This window comes from Saccopteryx bilineata, chromosome 4 (assembly GCF_036850765.1).
Source record: "Saccopteryx bilineata isolate mSacBil1 chromosome 4, mSacBil1_pri_phased_curated, whole genome shotgun sequence".
NCBI lineage: Eukaryota > Metazoa > Chordata > Mammalia > Chiroptera > Emballonuridae > Saccopteryx > Saccopteryx bilineata.
In genome coordinates, this window is record NC_089493.1 from 227,203,031 (window position 1) to 227,219,356 (window position 16,326).

Consider the following 16,326-nt stretch of genomic DNA (forward strand, 5'->3'; position numbering starts at 1 on the left):
GTTTCTGCCTGACCAGGCGGTGGCGCAGTGGATAGAGCATCAGACTGGGATGCGGAGAACCCAGGCTAGAGACCCCGAGGTTGCCAGCTTGAGCACAGGCTCATCTGGTTTGAGCAAAGCGCACCAGCTTGAACTCAAGGTCACTGGCTCGAGCAAGGGGTTACTCGGTCTGCTGTAGCCCCACAGTCATGGCACATATGAGAAAGCAATCAATGAACAACTAAGGTGTTGCAACGAAAAACTAATGACTGATGCTTCTCATCTCTGTTCCTGTCTGTCTGTCCCTATCTATCCCTCTCTCTGACTCTCTCTCCATCTCTGTAAAAAAAAAAAAAAAAAAAAAAAAAAAAAATCGTTTCTATAAGCCAAGGATACGTAAGTGCAACATAAAGTTCCTCTAAGTAAATATAAAATTTATACATATACATAATTAAGACACATATAAATATATTAAAACAAGCATTGTTAGTCCTGTAAGTTGTAATTAAATAGAAGAATTCTAAGAATCAGGTAACAAAGCCCAACTGCCAGCTATAGATTAATTCTCAATGATTAAGAACATTATCACACATCAACAAGTTCTCTCACTCTCTAAGAACTTTCAAGAGCATAATACAGAGAGAGTAATTATAGTGATGCAAATAAATTCTCAAATTTACATGAACAAACTTAAATCTACAGGCAAGCAGAGTTTCTTCTGAGTATCAAGAATGCATATCAATCATTCAAAAATTACCAAATGTGACTATATATTTCTGGTCTTTATTCATAAATTTCTGAAATAAATTATTCAAGATAACAAAAAATATACCTAAGATTAGAAAAACTTAGTTGACAATATCATAAATTGACACAGCTGGAAACTGATGCTCTGAAAACTAATAGTATCGTTAGAAAGCTTAACTTCAATGATACAATGAACTTTATGCTGAGCTAAACCCATGTACAGGTGCATCCTGACCCACATTTCTTGGTATGTAAATTTCAAAATTGACAGTTATAGCATAGCCAAAGAGAAAGGAAGACTATTCTTCCTTTCAGTCAAAGGTTATAGAGAGCTTTCTACATGAAAAAGTATCAAAAGAACACTTTTTAGTAGAAAGCTAATTAACTGTATATCAACCCAAAATGCCAAATGACTTTTCTTAATTCTTTTTCACTTCATAAAGAAAGAGAATCTGAAGCAAAAATACATTTAAAAATTCTAGCCAATAAAAAGCAAATTTACAATGTATATAAATTTTTCAAACAGGATATAGTTCTCTCATTATTCTATATTAATATTCATAATTAGGGTAACTTCTCTTTTTTCCCCAAAAAAACTGTGTAAGTTCACCTCCTCACTCTTTTAACTAGACACTAATCTCCCTTCTCTATACAGCCTTGTTATGAAAGCATGGGGGTTTGGGGACGTGAAGAACCTGAGGGTTAGTAAAAATGACTGTAGAGCAAAGGAAAAGGATAGCATAACAGCAGTAAGGAAGAAAATGAAAGTAAAATAGAAGCAAGTCCCCCTTCTGATAAACACCAAGGCAGTTGTAAGAAACGTAACATTTCTCAGGACATAAAACCTGTATGGGTAAAATAATACTCAGGATAATTAAAGAATATGCTTTGCAATCATTTAAAACAATTATAAATTATAAAAGATTACTTAAATTGATTTCTCAGGGTTTAATTTTTTTCACCTATACTATCAAATTTCACTTACTACTGTCCTCTGCTTTAGTATGGCAGCAAAATATATAGAAGATTATTAGAACAGGTCAGAATTTAACAGAACATGATCTCTTTGCTTACTCAACTAGTGGATTCGCTCTGAAAAATCTTATTTTCTATTTTGTAGGTAGTTTGGTTTCTATGTATCCTCAAAATATTTCTTATCTATTAATCACCTTATTGCTCACAAATGAATGAGAATGTGGATAATGTGATTCTCCTATTCACTTACTACAGTCAATATACCCGTACAAACGAAATCAAAGCTGAGATTCAAGTCTTGTAACATCTCTCAACCCTGATGATTCCAGTCAAATTCTGTCTAAAATGCTACCATACTTTGTAAATTAATGATAAAACTTCAAAATCATTTACTTCCACTCTTCTTGTTTTATAGTTCAAAATCATTCAGAGAACTATTACAAAGATGATATAAACTCAGGTTTTGTAACTCCTACAGCACTACTTGTTCAACTAAACCATGCCGCTTTCCATAACTGCTCCTTTTTCACTATGATGTTCTTGTTATCCAGTCACCTGTGAAGGCTGACAAAATAACCAGCATGACCAAAAAAAAATCCCATAATGCATAAACCACTACTTCATTGTCTATCCAACATTTTTTTTCCTGAAATTCGTCACTGCCCAAACTTCCTGGTTTCTTATCCATCACTGCAATTAATGTTTCAGTTATATAGTTATCTATATATTCCAAAAAACTGGATGCTAATTATAAGCAAATATTGAGCATACATTGTATCAGGAACTACATATTTTAAACCCTTTAAATGTAGCATCTCAATCCTCAAACTTTAAATAATCTAAATAACTTTAAAATCCTCATTTAACAAGTGAAAAAATGAAAGCCTCAGAAGTTAAATTATATGTCCTAATTCATACAGCTAATAAATAGAACTGAAATAAGGAATCAGAGGCCTGACTCCAGTGTCCATATTCCCAATCTCCACCTATAAGAGTGTATAATTACTACACGAATTATATTATTAACATGCAGATAACTCAAACTTTAAGCTCTACAGAAGAATTTCAAGACACTAAGTATTTGAAAAAAATTCTTACACATTAAAATACAGTTGCTTAATATGGCTTATTCCCATAAGTTATATCTTCTTTGCAAAGACACAGCCAAGTGAAAACCTTTAACTTATTCATATATAATTAAAATATCAAGGGTTAAAATAAATGGGGGAGGGGAGTACTGCAGCCTTTAGCAAATGTTCAGATCAGCAATTTCCAATGTCTTTCTGTCACTGCAAAAAGAACTTTCTTCTGTCTGTACTGCACTGTCCATCATGGCAGCCACTAGCCACAAGCGACTAGCACTGGAGATGTGTCAGTCTAGTGTGACCAAGTAACTAAATTTTGAATATTCTGTAACTTTAATTAATTTAAATAGCCACAGCTATCATATATTGAACAGTACAGGTAGAGAAGACAAAAATGCCAAAAAATGGGTACAGTCTTACTGATTTTATTTGGAGAGTACATTAATAGTCAAACCGATTTAAATGTCTTTTTTTTTTTTAAGTGAGAGGAGGGGGAGACAGTGAGACAGACTCCCACATGAGCCTCAACCCGAATTCACTGGGATCCACCTAGCAACCCGTCTGGGGCCGGTGCTCTACTCAACCAAGTTATTTTTAGCACCTGAGGCTGATGTTGGGACCAGCCAAGCTATCCTCAGTGACCAAGCCAATGCTTGAACCAACTGGGCCACTGCTTGTGGGAGGAGAAAAGAGAGAGAAGGGGGAGGAAGAAAGGGGAAAGCAGATAGTCGCTTCTCCTGTGTGCCCTGACCGGGAATCGAACCCAGGATGTCCACACGCGAGTCCTGGGCCAATGTGCTATCCACTGTGCCTCTGGCCTGGGTTTTAAATGTCTCTTTCACTTGCTCTAACTTTAATTATTAATTCAAACTATGTAAGCCTTCAAAGAGATTTAAATAAGACAAACTTTCTGTAAATTGTGTAAATCAATGTAAAAAGAATAATTAAAATCTATACTACCAACAAAGCTTCACATATTAGAAACTTCACTATCTGGATAGCTAAGAGGAAGAATCTGAATCTGAAAACTCTGCCGCCTATTAGAAAAACTAAAAAGAACCACAAAAGTTTTCAACTCCCTCCATAAATACTTAATAAGCACTTACCTTGATTCTCCACTACTGTTTCTAACACTTTCTTCATCACTATGTCCATTCATTGTAAATATCAACAAGTTTTAAAATGAAATATAAATCTTCTCAGTTTAAAAGATGTATATAAATACTGACTCTTCTTTGAATTTCAAAAATTCAGTTGAATTTTCTTCAACATTCACAGGTTTCCTGGGACCCTTTTTGATTCACCTGAAAAAATATATTAAGAAATTAAGGAAATTTTTCAAGGAGAAAAAAATTGAAAAGTCTATTTAGAATCTACAGAAATCTAAACTACTTAAAGGGAGTAAAAAAAGGGTAGATGTCTTTTATTCACAAATACCTCGACTTCTATTTCTAACTACTTACTCTAATTTTGCACACCATTTCTTATTTTCTGCAGAAGAAATTAAAATATTTGTGAAATGATAAAACTTTTAGACTAATTGCTACTGAGTGGCGCATATATATGTAATAGAGCTACTTAGTCAAACAAATTAAGTAAGGGGGAAAAGATTACCTTTAATCTAGCACTAATACCTTTCACCAAGAACTTCACCTACTATAGTGAAGTAAAAGTTTTGAAAATGCTCACATGAAAGCAGAATAAAAGGGTAGCATATAATCTTAACAAAAATGTACAGGTCAAAATACATTCTTTCACAAGTAAACCGATAGAAGACTGAAAAGAATTAAACAGTAATTATCCGGTTAGGACTTGCAGAAATTTCATTTATTAAAAAAAAGTAATAAAATATATACTATGAATTTTTTAAGGAAGGGGTTTGGGGCAAAAACCCAAAGATCAAGACACAGCATTTCCACCTTTCAAGATTTCAGCGCAACACTGGAGTCACCTACAAGCCATCCACGAATAAACAAAGGAGATCTCTGGCAGGGGAGGGAGAGGAAGAAGCGGGGGAAGACGTCAGATCCTTCCCCAGCCAGAAAGTACCGAGACAGCCTACTGAGAGCAGAGCTGTCCTTCGACCTCAGCAAAGAGAATTCACTCCTACGATTATTTCCACTCCATAAAAAAAAGGGGGGGTGGGTGGGAAATTGGCCGATGCCAACTCGATCATAGCAAACTCTGCATCTAGATCAGGATTTTAATTCTCCAGAGACTACAGTCCAGAGTAGACTGTCCAAGAACTGGTTATCCAGAAAGTAATTATTCCCCGCAACATTTATTCCTGATGATATTCATCCCGGCCAGTCAAAAAACTCTGCTACTGAAGTACTCTTTAAAAAGCTGGGTACACACAAACGGCCTCTTTCCCGAGACGTCTTTCTTAGAGAAAGTTCACTCCTTTCGTTCTTTCCTTTTCACCTTCCTTTCGCCCCTCAAAATGGCTTTCTCTGTACAGTTACTTCCTCCCCCCATCTTCCTTCTCCGAGTAAGTCCTCTTTCTGAGACCCTTCTTGCAATCCTAAATTCCGAAGCTCCAAGCGCACGTAGCTCTCTCCAGCCTTTCAAGAGCCTTAACAATGACTCTTCTCTAAGTCGATAACCCTCTTCAATGCTCCTCTCGTGTGTCCCGTCTTGTAACAGTTGCTTTGCTTCTGCTAAGTTTTCGAAGCAGTACTCGACAGAAGACTGGAAAGCCTCCTCCTCCCTCATCTCTCCATCGCAGCTCCGCTATCAGCCTCCCACCCGAAAGCACCCCCCACCCCCGCCCCAGGCCTCCATCGCAGTCCCGGAATCTCTCTTCCCGCCTCAAACTTCCCGCAGACCCGCCCCGTGCCCTCCCAGGCTCGCCGGGCCGCCGCCCCCTCCCCCTCCCCACCGCTCCCCACGTGCAGGGAGCCCGGGTCGCGATGGGACCCACGCACCAGCCAAATGCCCGCTGCTTGAGCCTCGCAACTCTCCCAGCGCGGCCCCACCAAGCCCGAGCCGTGGAGGCCCGTGACCGACCGCCCAGTTGCCTGACTGTCCGGCGCAAGGATGCGCTCCGCGACGCCGGCCTGCGCTCGCCACTCACACGCCCCCTGCGCGCCGAGCCCGGCCGCCGCCGGCCCTCGCAGAGCCGCCCCGGCCTTCGCCCGGCCGCTGAGCCGCCGCCCGGAGACCGCGCCGCCTCCGCCCTCCGCCCGGCCGGTTCCCGTCTGCCCCGCGACATCATGACCTACCCGCTAGCCCCTTTCTTACCTGCTGGCGTGCAGGATTCGCGGGGCCGAGGAAGCCGAGACGGAGCGGCGGCCTCCCCCGCGCCCGGGCCCGCGGTCTCTACAGCCGAGTGAGTCCTCTGGCTCCGGGCGTCTCGGGGTAAGCAGGAATCCGGTGAAGGGGAGGAGGAAGGGGAAGGACGCGGACGGGAAGGGGAAGCCCGGGCCCGCGGCACCAATGCGCGATGCCCTACGGAGAGGATCCAACAATCAATTCATTATTGAAGCACCAACGGCGAGGGCAGCAAAAGCGAGAAGTAGTCGGCCGTCGTCGTCGTCGTCGCCGCCGCCACGACCACGCGCGCGCTCCCGCCGCTTATCGGCTCCCAGGAGCCGCCATGACGCCGAGAGAGCGAGCGCAATCGTCTCGATCGTAGCCGCCGCCGCGCTACCGCCACCGAGGTCGCCGTCGCCTCCTCCTCCCGCACGACGTAAGCTCCTCGGCTCACTCCCCTTCCCCACTCGGCGTGAGGCAGGCTGGCGGGCGAACGGGCGCGAGCACGCCGAACCCCTACGACTGGCGCGCGGGCAGTGGGCGTGGCTATGTTGTGGTGTCGTACGGCGTACGAAGAAAACGATTAGCCCTGAGTCCGGCGGCGTGCGTGGGCGCGCACGTGCACTGATGGGAGCGCGCACGCCAACTGCGCGGAGGCCGCCGGACTCTGACCGCGACCGTGGGCCGCTGATCCTTGCTTGGGCACCCGCCCTTAGCGGCACTGAGTTGAGTTCCGGGAAGTGGGAGCAGCAGGCTCGCTCCGTGCGGGTATGGACGCTGTTCGGGACTGTTGCGCAAGGATGTCGAGGCTGACAAACAGAAGAAACGGGGAAACGGGGTGGGGAAATTCTGAAGACTATGGTGGAGTTCGGGTGCCCCTATTAGGCTCACCCTGGATAAGTCGAGGGGCCGCGTGGTGCTTCGGAACCGGTCGCCCAAGCCTGGGCTGGGTCTGAGTGCCTGTCAGGAGGGGTGAGCAGGGGCTGCTGCGTCACACCAGGCAGCCTTGGAACCCAACTGTTGGGCAACTGGTCACCTCTGGCCGCCTCCAGACGACCTGCAATAGAGGCTCCCTCGGGGGCCTAATGCTTTGTGTGGGCGGGGCAGCACCTGGGAAGACAAGAAGAAGATAGAGACCGAGTTGGTGACATCCTGTGCTGCTTTGTGATTCATTTGTGGGGAGCCGAAGTTGGTTCGGGGGGGGGGGGGGGGGAAAGGAACCCGAAAACTTTTACAACCTTTCGAGGTGCCTTCCCTGGAGGGCCGGGTGGAGGGTGCGGTGCAGAATCGCAATATCAGAAGCATTTCGAAGGACGTTAGTAACTGGCTCAGTTTAAAGTGCTGCCATTTAGTTGACGGTTTCTTTCATAACTGTCACTCCGGGCCTCAGATGGAATCCTTTAGATGTGTCAAAGGAAACATTTTTTCAAGCATGGTGGTGTCCCACTTTCTTTGAGAGCACTCTTTTTTTTTTTAATAAATCGTTTACATTATTATTGTTCTAGTCTACATCAATCTAGAATCACTTGAAGATAATAACTTTTGAAACTTTCTAACCCCATTCTTCAGTTATTTGATTTGATGTAAAAGCCCACCTTCCAAGTCAGATTAATTTGAATGCATTCCCAACATAATTCTTTTAACATGTGGGAAATAGTCAGGTTTTCTAAACAGTTTGGTTCCAAGCCTTCAAAAGGATGTCAAAGGTTATTCCAAATATCTGTTCATTGTATGGAAGGGTATTTTTAAGCCCTTGGGGCTAGAGTAAGGCTAACTCAAAAAAGTGTATTTCTGTGATCAATAAATAGTGACAAAATGAAACACAGACTTTGCAAAAGGATCTGTGCTCAGCCTCTTTTTTCTTCCCTTTTCCCCCAGTTATCAAATAGCTGTAAGGCTGGGTTTTGTGAAATAACTTTATCTCTGAAGTACCTAAAACTAGGAACTGAGTAATGGTTATTTTTAATATGTTTTGAAAATCTGATCAGGTGCTTTAATGACAGGAACTTCCTGTACCACCTAATGATTTCTTTCTTGGACTACTAGGGTGGTAAGTAAAAAATAAGAACCCCAGAAAAGCAGTAACAATGACAGGTAAAGAATTTCATAATCAGAAATATTAATTAGATAAAGTATTCGGATACAACTACATTTTTATCATTATATGAACATAATCTATATGTTTTTTGAAAGCACGTGTCATACCTTTTTAAATGACTTGCCTTTTGGATGTGCTATGCTTGGAGATTTATATATCTGGTAGGATGTAGAGAAATATAAGGTAAGTGAAAAATTAGAACTTTTTTTTTTTACCATTTATTACCTGCAGTTAAATTCTCCATTTTACTTTGATTGAATAAACTTATCTCAACCTATTAGTACTAAAAACAATAGAAAAATTGTTGATAATTTCAACACATGACTTGTAAAAAAATCAATGAAAATGAACATCAATCAGGAAATCTTTGTCTGATTTCCCCTTTGAGAATTTTTATATTCTTTGGAAAGAATATTACTTTTACGAATCTAGGACAGTATTTTGTGGGTCTTTAATTCTGATATGCTCTACTAGGACTAGTTATGAATGGGTAAGTGCCCTTAGGTAGAGATAGATTGAGAACCCCTTACCCAAAATTGTGAGATTTGTAACAGAAAAACAACTGCTTTTCTGTTAATGTTTGGCTGCCTAGAAAGGATTGTAATACCATAATTATGTTCTTGTGGCCTAAAGGATTTTGCATACAAGAAACTGCTAAAACAATTAGTATTGAAGTACCCAAGAATATCAATCTATAACATCATCCTCCAGGTCCTTGCCAAACAGGAAGAACTTCCCAAGTATGATACTTGAATTTGCAAAGTTCTCTACAAATATAACCTATAAAATTCCAAGTCACCTTGTAGTGAAAATGTATTGAATTTACCAAGGTGACAATGGCATTTTCTATTTTCTTAACATTTCTGGGAGAAACAGTTTTCGTGTAGGGCAGGGGGTAGGAGTCAGTCATCTAGGAAATTTTCTCCTAACTACACATGCCTGACACTCCTATTCCTCTCCCGATATGCAATATTTCTAGGTTTAATTAGTGTTTGGAAAATTTTTCTATAGTAGATGGTGCCACCAAGAGCTCATCTACCTTGTTTATGGCTACTGTAATGTAATAAATTTTTACTAATAGTGTGAATTACCTTAAGTTAAATGTCAAATGGAAAGTTATTACAGATGATACTGAGGCATGTATATATACTATGTATATATAAACTCTATGTATATATAAACTCTAATAGACATTTAAGTGGATACAAAGATTCTACTTTAAGTGTGCACAAACATAAATGTTATGTAGCTGACCTCTAAATATCAAATTACTATATCAATACTGTATTATTCCTTCTTCAAATTACTCTCTATTTTACCTCATCTATATTGTCTTCAGCTTTTGTTCTTAATCCCCTCTACTTTGTATATTTAGACCTTATTTTGTCTAAATCTTTCCCTCCAAATCACTCTAGGCTTTCAGATTTGAAATCTTCTAAAGTCCCCTGCTTGAAATACATGTCTTTAAATATAGCACATATATTTGCATACATAATATTTTAATTGTTTTGTTTTTTCACAATTTGACCTCAGCATCTCCTCCCATCATTCTCAGCAGACACTGACTCTATCCACACATTTCGTGTGTTTTTTGTATTTTTTTATGGATTTTAATTTATTGTATTTACATAGATTCTAGTTTTGCCCCGAATGCATCCCCCCTCCCCCATATTCCCCTCAACATCTCCTTCCACCCCTCCCCATAGCGCCCTCCCCCATTCCCTTCAGGTTTATCCCATCCTATCATCCCCGTTGCCTCTGTCCTCTTTTCCTCTGGTCCCTTTGATCTCTCCTCTGTCTCAATTCCATTTCTCAGTTCCATTTGTTCATTGGATTCCTCAAATGAGTGAGGTCATATGATATTTTTCTTTCTCTGCCTGGCTTATTTCACTTAACATAATAGTTGCCAGGTTCATCTGTGTTGTCGCAAAAGGTAATATTTCCTTTTTCATGGCCCCATAGTATTCCATTGTGTATATGTACCACTGCTTTTTAATCCACTCCTTCACAGACGGACACATGTAGCCACACATTTCTTAGGTGATTAAAAAGGTATCTCTTCATTGTAAATGGATACAGTCCATCTAGCATATGAATCAGTCTCTTATAGGTTTGTTTAAATCAGTGGTTCTCAAAGGGTGTGCCGTATGTATTCCAGAAAAATATGTGCCTGTTGGGGACCAACAAACCAACAGGGTTTTTGGAGTTTAGATTTTTGAGGGACAGAAGTGTGGGGAATTGGCTGTAAGCTGACAGTCTGCCCAACCTCCCACCTCACTTGCCTGATTATGTTGCAAAAGGCTGTTAAGCTATGGTGCTGGATTGTTTACACTACTCTCCATGTTCCCTGGAAAGACTGGAGGCAAGTTTCTTCTTTGTTTGATGTAAAGTTAAGATACTATGTTGATTTGCTAATAGCCTCACTTTGCCCTATAAATAAAGCAAGATGTGGTTTTGGGGCACGCTTTGTTTTTGCCAGCAGCAATTACAGGGCCATCTCGACCCCCGTATTTTTATAATGCCATGTATTTTCTTAATTCCGCACCATTCCCACTCGGGACCTGTGCTGGTTTGCAGCATGTGCCTAGATATAAAAATAAATATAGTTACTGTATTATACCATTTCATTACGGAAATACTGCTCTTTTTGTTAACACATCATTATTATATTCATCATTAACATATCATTATATTATCTTTAGATAAATATTCCCAAATAAAATGGATTAATTTCTCAAAAAGAAGCATGATATTGAAGAATTCGATTCTGGAAGTGAGCAAAAAATTGTAAATAAAACAGGACTTGAAGGCTGACGGGCAGAATTTAATTTATAGCATTTTCCATCACTTAACACTGAACAATACGATTGAATTAGAAACCCATTTATGGAAGCTTCAAGTGATTTTGGTTTAACATTAACAGAAGAAGAACTGGCAGCTATATCCACTGATTGTGGATTGATGATTAAACATAAGGAATTGTCTCTCGAAGCCTTTTGGATTTCTATAAAAGAAGAATATGTGGTAATATCTAAAAAAGCTTTGACCATTGTATATAATTCAACATCCTATTTATGTGAATTAGGATTTTCTACCCTCAACACAGTAGTAAAAAGGAATTCTTCAATGTATTGATGAGAAAATGAGAGTGCCTTTCAAATATATGCCCAAACATTGAAGAAATCACTAGGACACATCAGGCTCATGTTTCTCATAAACACAAGAATGAAAAAACACGTTCGTGCCGGGACTTGCCGAATTTACTAAATCTTACTAAGAATGTATCTATATATATAAAAAGATAACTTTTTGTCATTTTTTTTATTTTTTAACCCCTTTTTTACAAATTCTAAAAAGCATAACTCAAAAAGTGTAATGTAAAGTTTTTTTAATGTCCAAATAAATTTAATTTTGTATTTATTTTGTTTAATTACCATAAAAGCATGCTTGGACTTTATATTTTTTCTTTAATATTTTACTTATTTATTATAACATTTCTCAGAAATTTGTATATTGTGCCTACAATTATTTGTAGGATTTTATTTTATTTATTTATTTACTTATTTTTTTCTGAAGCTGGAAACGGGGAGAGACAGTCAGACAGACTCCTGCATGCGCCCGACCAGGATCCACCCGGCACGCCCACCAGGGGCGATGCTCTGCCCACCAGGGGGCGATGATCTGCCCCTCCGGAGAGTCGCTCTGCCGCGACCAGAGCCACTCTAGCACCTGGGGCAGAGGCCAAGGAGCCATCCCCAGCGCCCGGGCCATCTTTGCTCCAATGGAGCCTTGGCTGCGGGAGGGGAAGAGAGAGACAGAGAGGAAGGAGGGGGTGGGGTAGAGAAGCAAATGGACGCTTCTCCTATGTGCCCTGGCCGGGAATCGAACCCGGGTCCCCCGCACGCCAGGCTGACGCTCTACTGCTGAGCCAACCAGCCAGGGCCTATTTGTAGGATTTTAAATGTGTCCTGACTTCAAAGAGTTTGAGAACCACTGGTTTAAATCATCAAGAACTCTTGAGTGCCCTGAAACAATTGTACTGACACCCTACGAGACATGTCAGGTAGCTTTTTCACCTCCCTTTTAGCACATCAAGTTGTGTATTCTGTAAGTGCAGCATGTCATTGTATTGTACTAAAGTATTTGTTTTTATACTTTGTGAGCTCCTTGACTACAGACTGTCCCGAATGCATTATATTGACATTTGTTCAAATAATTGTATACCAGAGCCTGATCAGGCAATGCCGCGGGGGATAGAGTGTTGGCCTGGGATGCTGAGGACCCAGGTTCAGAACCCTGAGGTCACTGGCTTGAGTGTGGGCTTACCACTTGAGCACAGGGTCACTGGTTTATGCGTGAGATCATGGACATGACCCCATGGTTGCTGACTTGAAGCTCAAGCTTGCTGGCTTGAGCAAAGGGTCACTGGCTCAGCTGGAGTCCCCTGGTCAAGGCATATATGAGAAAGCAATCAACGAACAACTAAAGTGCCACAACTATGAGTTGATGCTTTTGATCTTTCTTCCTGTCTCCCTCCTTCCCCTTCTCTTGCTAAAGAAAAAAAAAATGTATACCAGACATTCCACTGGGGTAGGGCGGAGGGTATTATAATGGGGCAAAGACAAGCACTTTCAATAGCTAAAGTCTAGTGCAGGAAACAATCACACTGCAAAATTATAACTAAGATATAAAGAAGCATGTAGTGCTGTGAGAATTTGTAATGGTGAACCTTAGAAAAGTCTCCCCAGGCCCTGACCAGATTGCTCAGTGGATAAAGCACGCCCTGAATGCCAGAGGTGATGGGTGTGACTTCTGGCACCTATGATATGTAATCAATGACTAGACAGCTAAATAGAACAACTAAGTGAAACGAGATGATGCTTCTCTCTCCCTCTCCTTCCTCCTTTCTCTCAAATTATTGGAAAATTTTGAAATAAAAAGTCTTCCCGAAGTAAGTGACATGATTTCCTGTATGTACACTTAACGGGGATCAAACTGGCGACTTCTGTGCTTCAGATAATGCTTTAACTAACCTAGCTATCTATCTGACCAGGGCAGAAGTGATGTGATTTGAGAACTGAAGAACCAGTATGAATTAGGTGAAAGGGAAGTGAAGAGCTTTGGAAAACATTCTGGGGCCAGAGAAATGATGTCAGCTTACATCCTCTTTGCCAAGGGTAGACCTTTTTACTTTGAGAAGTGTCCTGGTTTGGATGTTATATTACTTTGTCACTATATCTATAAGAGACTCCAAGTAGCATGGTGATACTAGAACAGAACTGAGGAAGATGAAGCTGCAGAGCCAGTGGTCAGCAAACTGTGGCTCTTTGGCCCTTGAGTGTGGCTCTTCCACAAAATACCATGTGCGGGCCCTTCCTCGATAAGGAATGTACCTACCTATATAGTTTAAGTTTAAAAAATTTGGCTCTCAAAAGAAATTTCAATCGTTGTACTGTTGATAATGAGTTTGCCGACCACTGGCAGGCCCCAGGCCATTCAGGGTCGTAAGGCCAGGGAAAGAAGTAGGTTCTTGGAAGAAGGGGAAACCTTTGAATGATTTTAAACTGGATGGTAAAAGGAATTTGCAAATGGAGATTTTTACTCTAACTGTAAATTCCAAGAAAAAAATAGATTAAAGGCAGATCCAAGTAGATTAAATAGTCTTAAATGAATTAGGAGGCTAAAAGATTAGAAATAACTTTATGGCCTGATCAGGCAGTGGGTAAAGTGTTGGCCCGGGCTGCTGAGGCCCCAGGTTGGATGCCCCGAGGTTGCTGGCTTGAGTGTGGGCTCACCAGCTTGAGTGGAGGTTACTGGCTTGAGCGTGGGATTATAGATGTGACCCCATGGTCGCTGGCTTGAGCTCAACGGTTTCTGGCTTGAAGCCCAAGGTTGCTGACTTGAATCCAGGTTTGCTGGTCTGGGTGGGGGTGGGGGTGTCACAGGATCAGCTGAAGCCCCCCCCCCCCAATCAAGGCACATGAGAAAGCAATCAATGAGCAACTAAAGTGCCACAACAAGTTGATGCTTCTCATCTCTCCCTTCCTGTCTATCTGTCCCTGTCAATCTGTCTCTATCTCACAAAAAAGAAAAAAAAAATTTGATGGACCAGAATAGTGTTATGGAAGTGGAGAGAGTAGATTAGATAAGAAAAGAAATAATTCACAGAACTTGTTGATGCAGTAGATTCAGGGTTAGGAAGAGGAGGGAAGCTGTATGTATAATGGACTGAAATGTAACTTGATGATACTCACTTAAATGGTAGTAAGTTTGGAATGGGTAAGTGTGGAGACACTTATTGTAGGACTTCCTAAGTTTTTTATGCCTTTGAGTCATTCAAGAGGCTTTTGGATCAAAGTTTGGAGCTGAGAAGAGAGATCTAGATTGAAATCAAAAGCCATTAAGTGTGTAGGGAGAAATTACAAAGTCTTGAGTATACATACATGAAGTAGACTTGGAAGACAACCTAGGAGTGTGCAGTAACAAACTTTCGATTAGTCTTTGGCTAGGTGGGGGAAGATGAGCTGGATAAGGAGTTGGGATGTCAGAAGGGTGTTGTGCAGTAGAGGACAAAGGCATAAGTGCTTTAAGGAAAGAGGGGTAAGTAGTGAGTAGTTGAGAAGTCACATGAAATAAGGCCTGAATAATATCCACTAGATTTAGTAACATGGTCATCAGTTACCTTAGCAAAAATTATTTTGTTGAAATAATAGGTCCAGAAGCCAGATTAGAATGGAGTGTGATAATCAGGAACATGAATTTGGTTTTTATTTTGAGTGGGGGGAAGTGATTTTTATTTGTTTAGGTGAAAGATTTAAGGCATTTCAAAAAATGGGAAATGCCCTTTTGAGAGAGGTTGAATATGTTAAAGAAGAGTTAGTTATAAGAATTAGCTGAAAAGATTAACACATTAATCATCTAAAAAATGAAGTACATGAATACTTTAAAAGTCTGATTTGGAAAAATATATAATCTTTTTCTCAATCAGAAACTGAACAGGAAATATCACTGTTTATAGTTACGAGCTATAGTTAGTCAGTTAATTGGTGTGATTTAGCATATCTTTGAGCCTTCTTCTCCCCAAATATATACCTCATGTTCTGCTAATGTTTGAAAAGTCATTAATGGAACTCTATTATAAAGCATATATTCCTAGGAAGAATAATATATTAAGGTATTTCTCAAATGTGCCAAAATTCAGAATTACCTGAGGAGCTTTACAATAAAAACATTCAAGCCCTACCTCAAGAGATTCCATTACATTGTTCTGAGGTGGGCCTTGGCATATGCATTCTTTAAAACTTTCCCCTTTTAGCCTGACCTGTGATGGTGAAGTGTGGAAAAGAAAGGCTATTCACATGAATAATTTTTGGCAAAACTTACTTTCTCTAAAACAAAGAGACTTTTAGCAGAACTTACTCTTTCTGAAAAGACTCCCTATTCCTGGCCTTGAGGCTGGTTTCCCAGACTGTGGCCTTGGGCTAGCTTTGCAAAGTTGAGATGTTCTCAGGATGTTTCTCCCTGAATTAACCCTATAGATAAACATTGTAAGAAAGTTTGTTTCACTGCTTTGGTTTACTGCTATGTTTCCTCTCCTCCCCATTCCTCAGTCAGTTTGTAATTTCCCCTTTAAAAGCTGGCCACAAACTGTGTTCCCAGCCACATTAATTTGAATGACTTAGGTCTCCATGCTGTCCGCACAGTCGGTTAATTAAAGACTTCTTAATTTCTTAATTTGGCTAATTGATTGTGTGTGTGGCAAGATGTTCATTTCTCACTGTTCTGATACAACAATGGCACAGTGGATCAAGTGTCAACCTGGAATATTGAGGTCGCCAGTTCAAAATCTTGGGCTTGCTCAGTCATTGCACATACAAGAAACAACTACTCCCAAGTGGATGCTTCCCACTCCTCCCCTCACCCTTTTTTTTTTCTCTCTCTCCCTCCCTCCCTTTCTCCCTTCCTCCCTCCTTCCCTCCTCTATTTCTAAAATCAATCAAAATATATATTTTTAATTTTTCCTTTTAAAAGATGATTGTACTATACCGTTAGTATTGAAAAACTATAAAAATCATGATAACACTGCATTAACTCATAGAATTTAGTTTAGATGAAGTATGGAGAGGTAAGGACACTTATTTGGAAAATAGTGGCTATTAGTGGGTACAGGGGAGATTTTGCCCCACT

The 16,326-nt window shown here is 40.7% G+C and overlaps 1 protein-coding gene across 2 annotated transcripts in view; it reads right to left on the bottom strand.

The window, feature by feature from the left end:
- CHD1 (chromodomain helicase DNA binding protein 1) overlaps positions 1-6,166 on the bottom strand; it is a 96,511-nt gene extending 90,345 nt beyond the window's left edge. For both annotated transcript variants that reach the window (XM_066273890.1, XM_066273891.1), the window contains exons 1-2: positions 6,030-6,166; positions 3,893-4,090 (exon numbers count right to left, since the gene is read on the bottom strand). In XM_066273890.1, coding sequence (XP_066129987.1) covers positions 3,893-3,945 — 53 coding nt within the window. In that variant the 5' untranslated portion in view covers positions 3,946-4,090; positions 6,030-6,166. The remainder of the gene's footprint in view (positions 1-3,892; positions 4,091-6,029) is intronic.
- Positions 6,167-16,326: the final 10,160 nt, after the last annotated feature.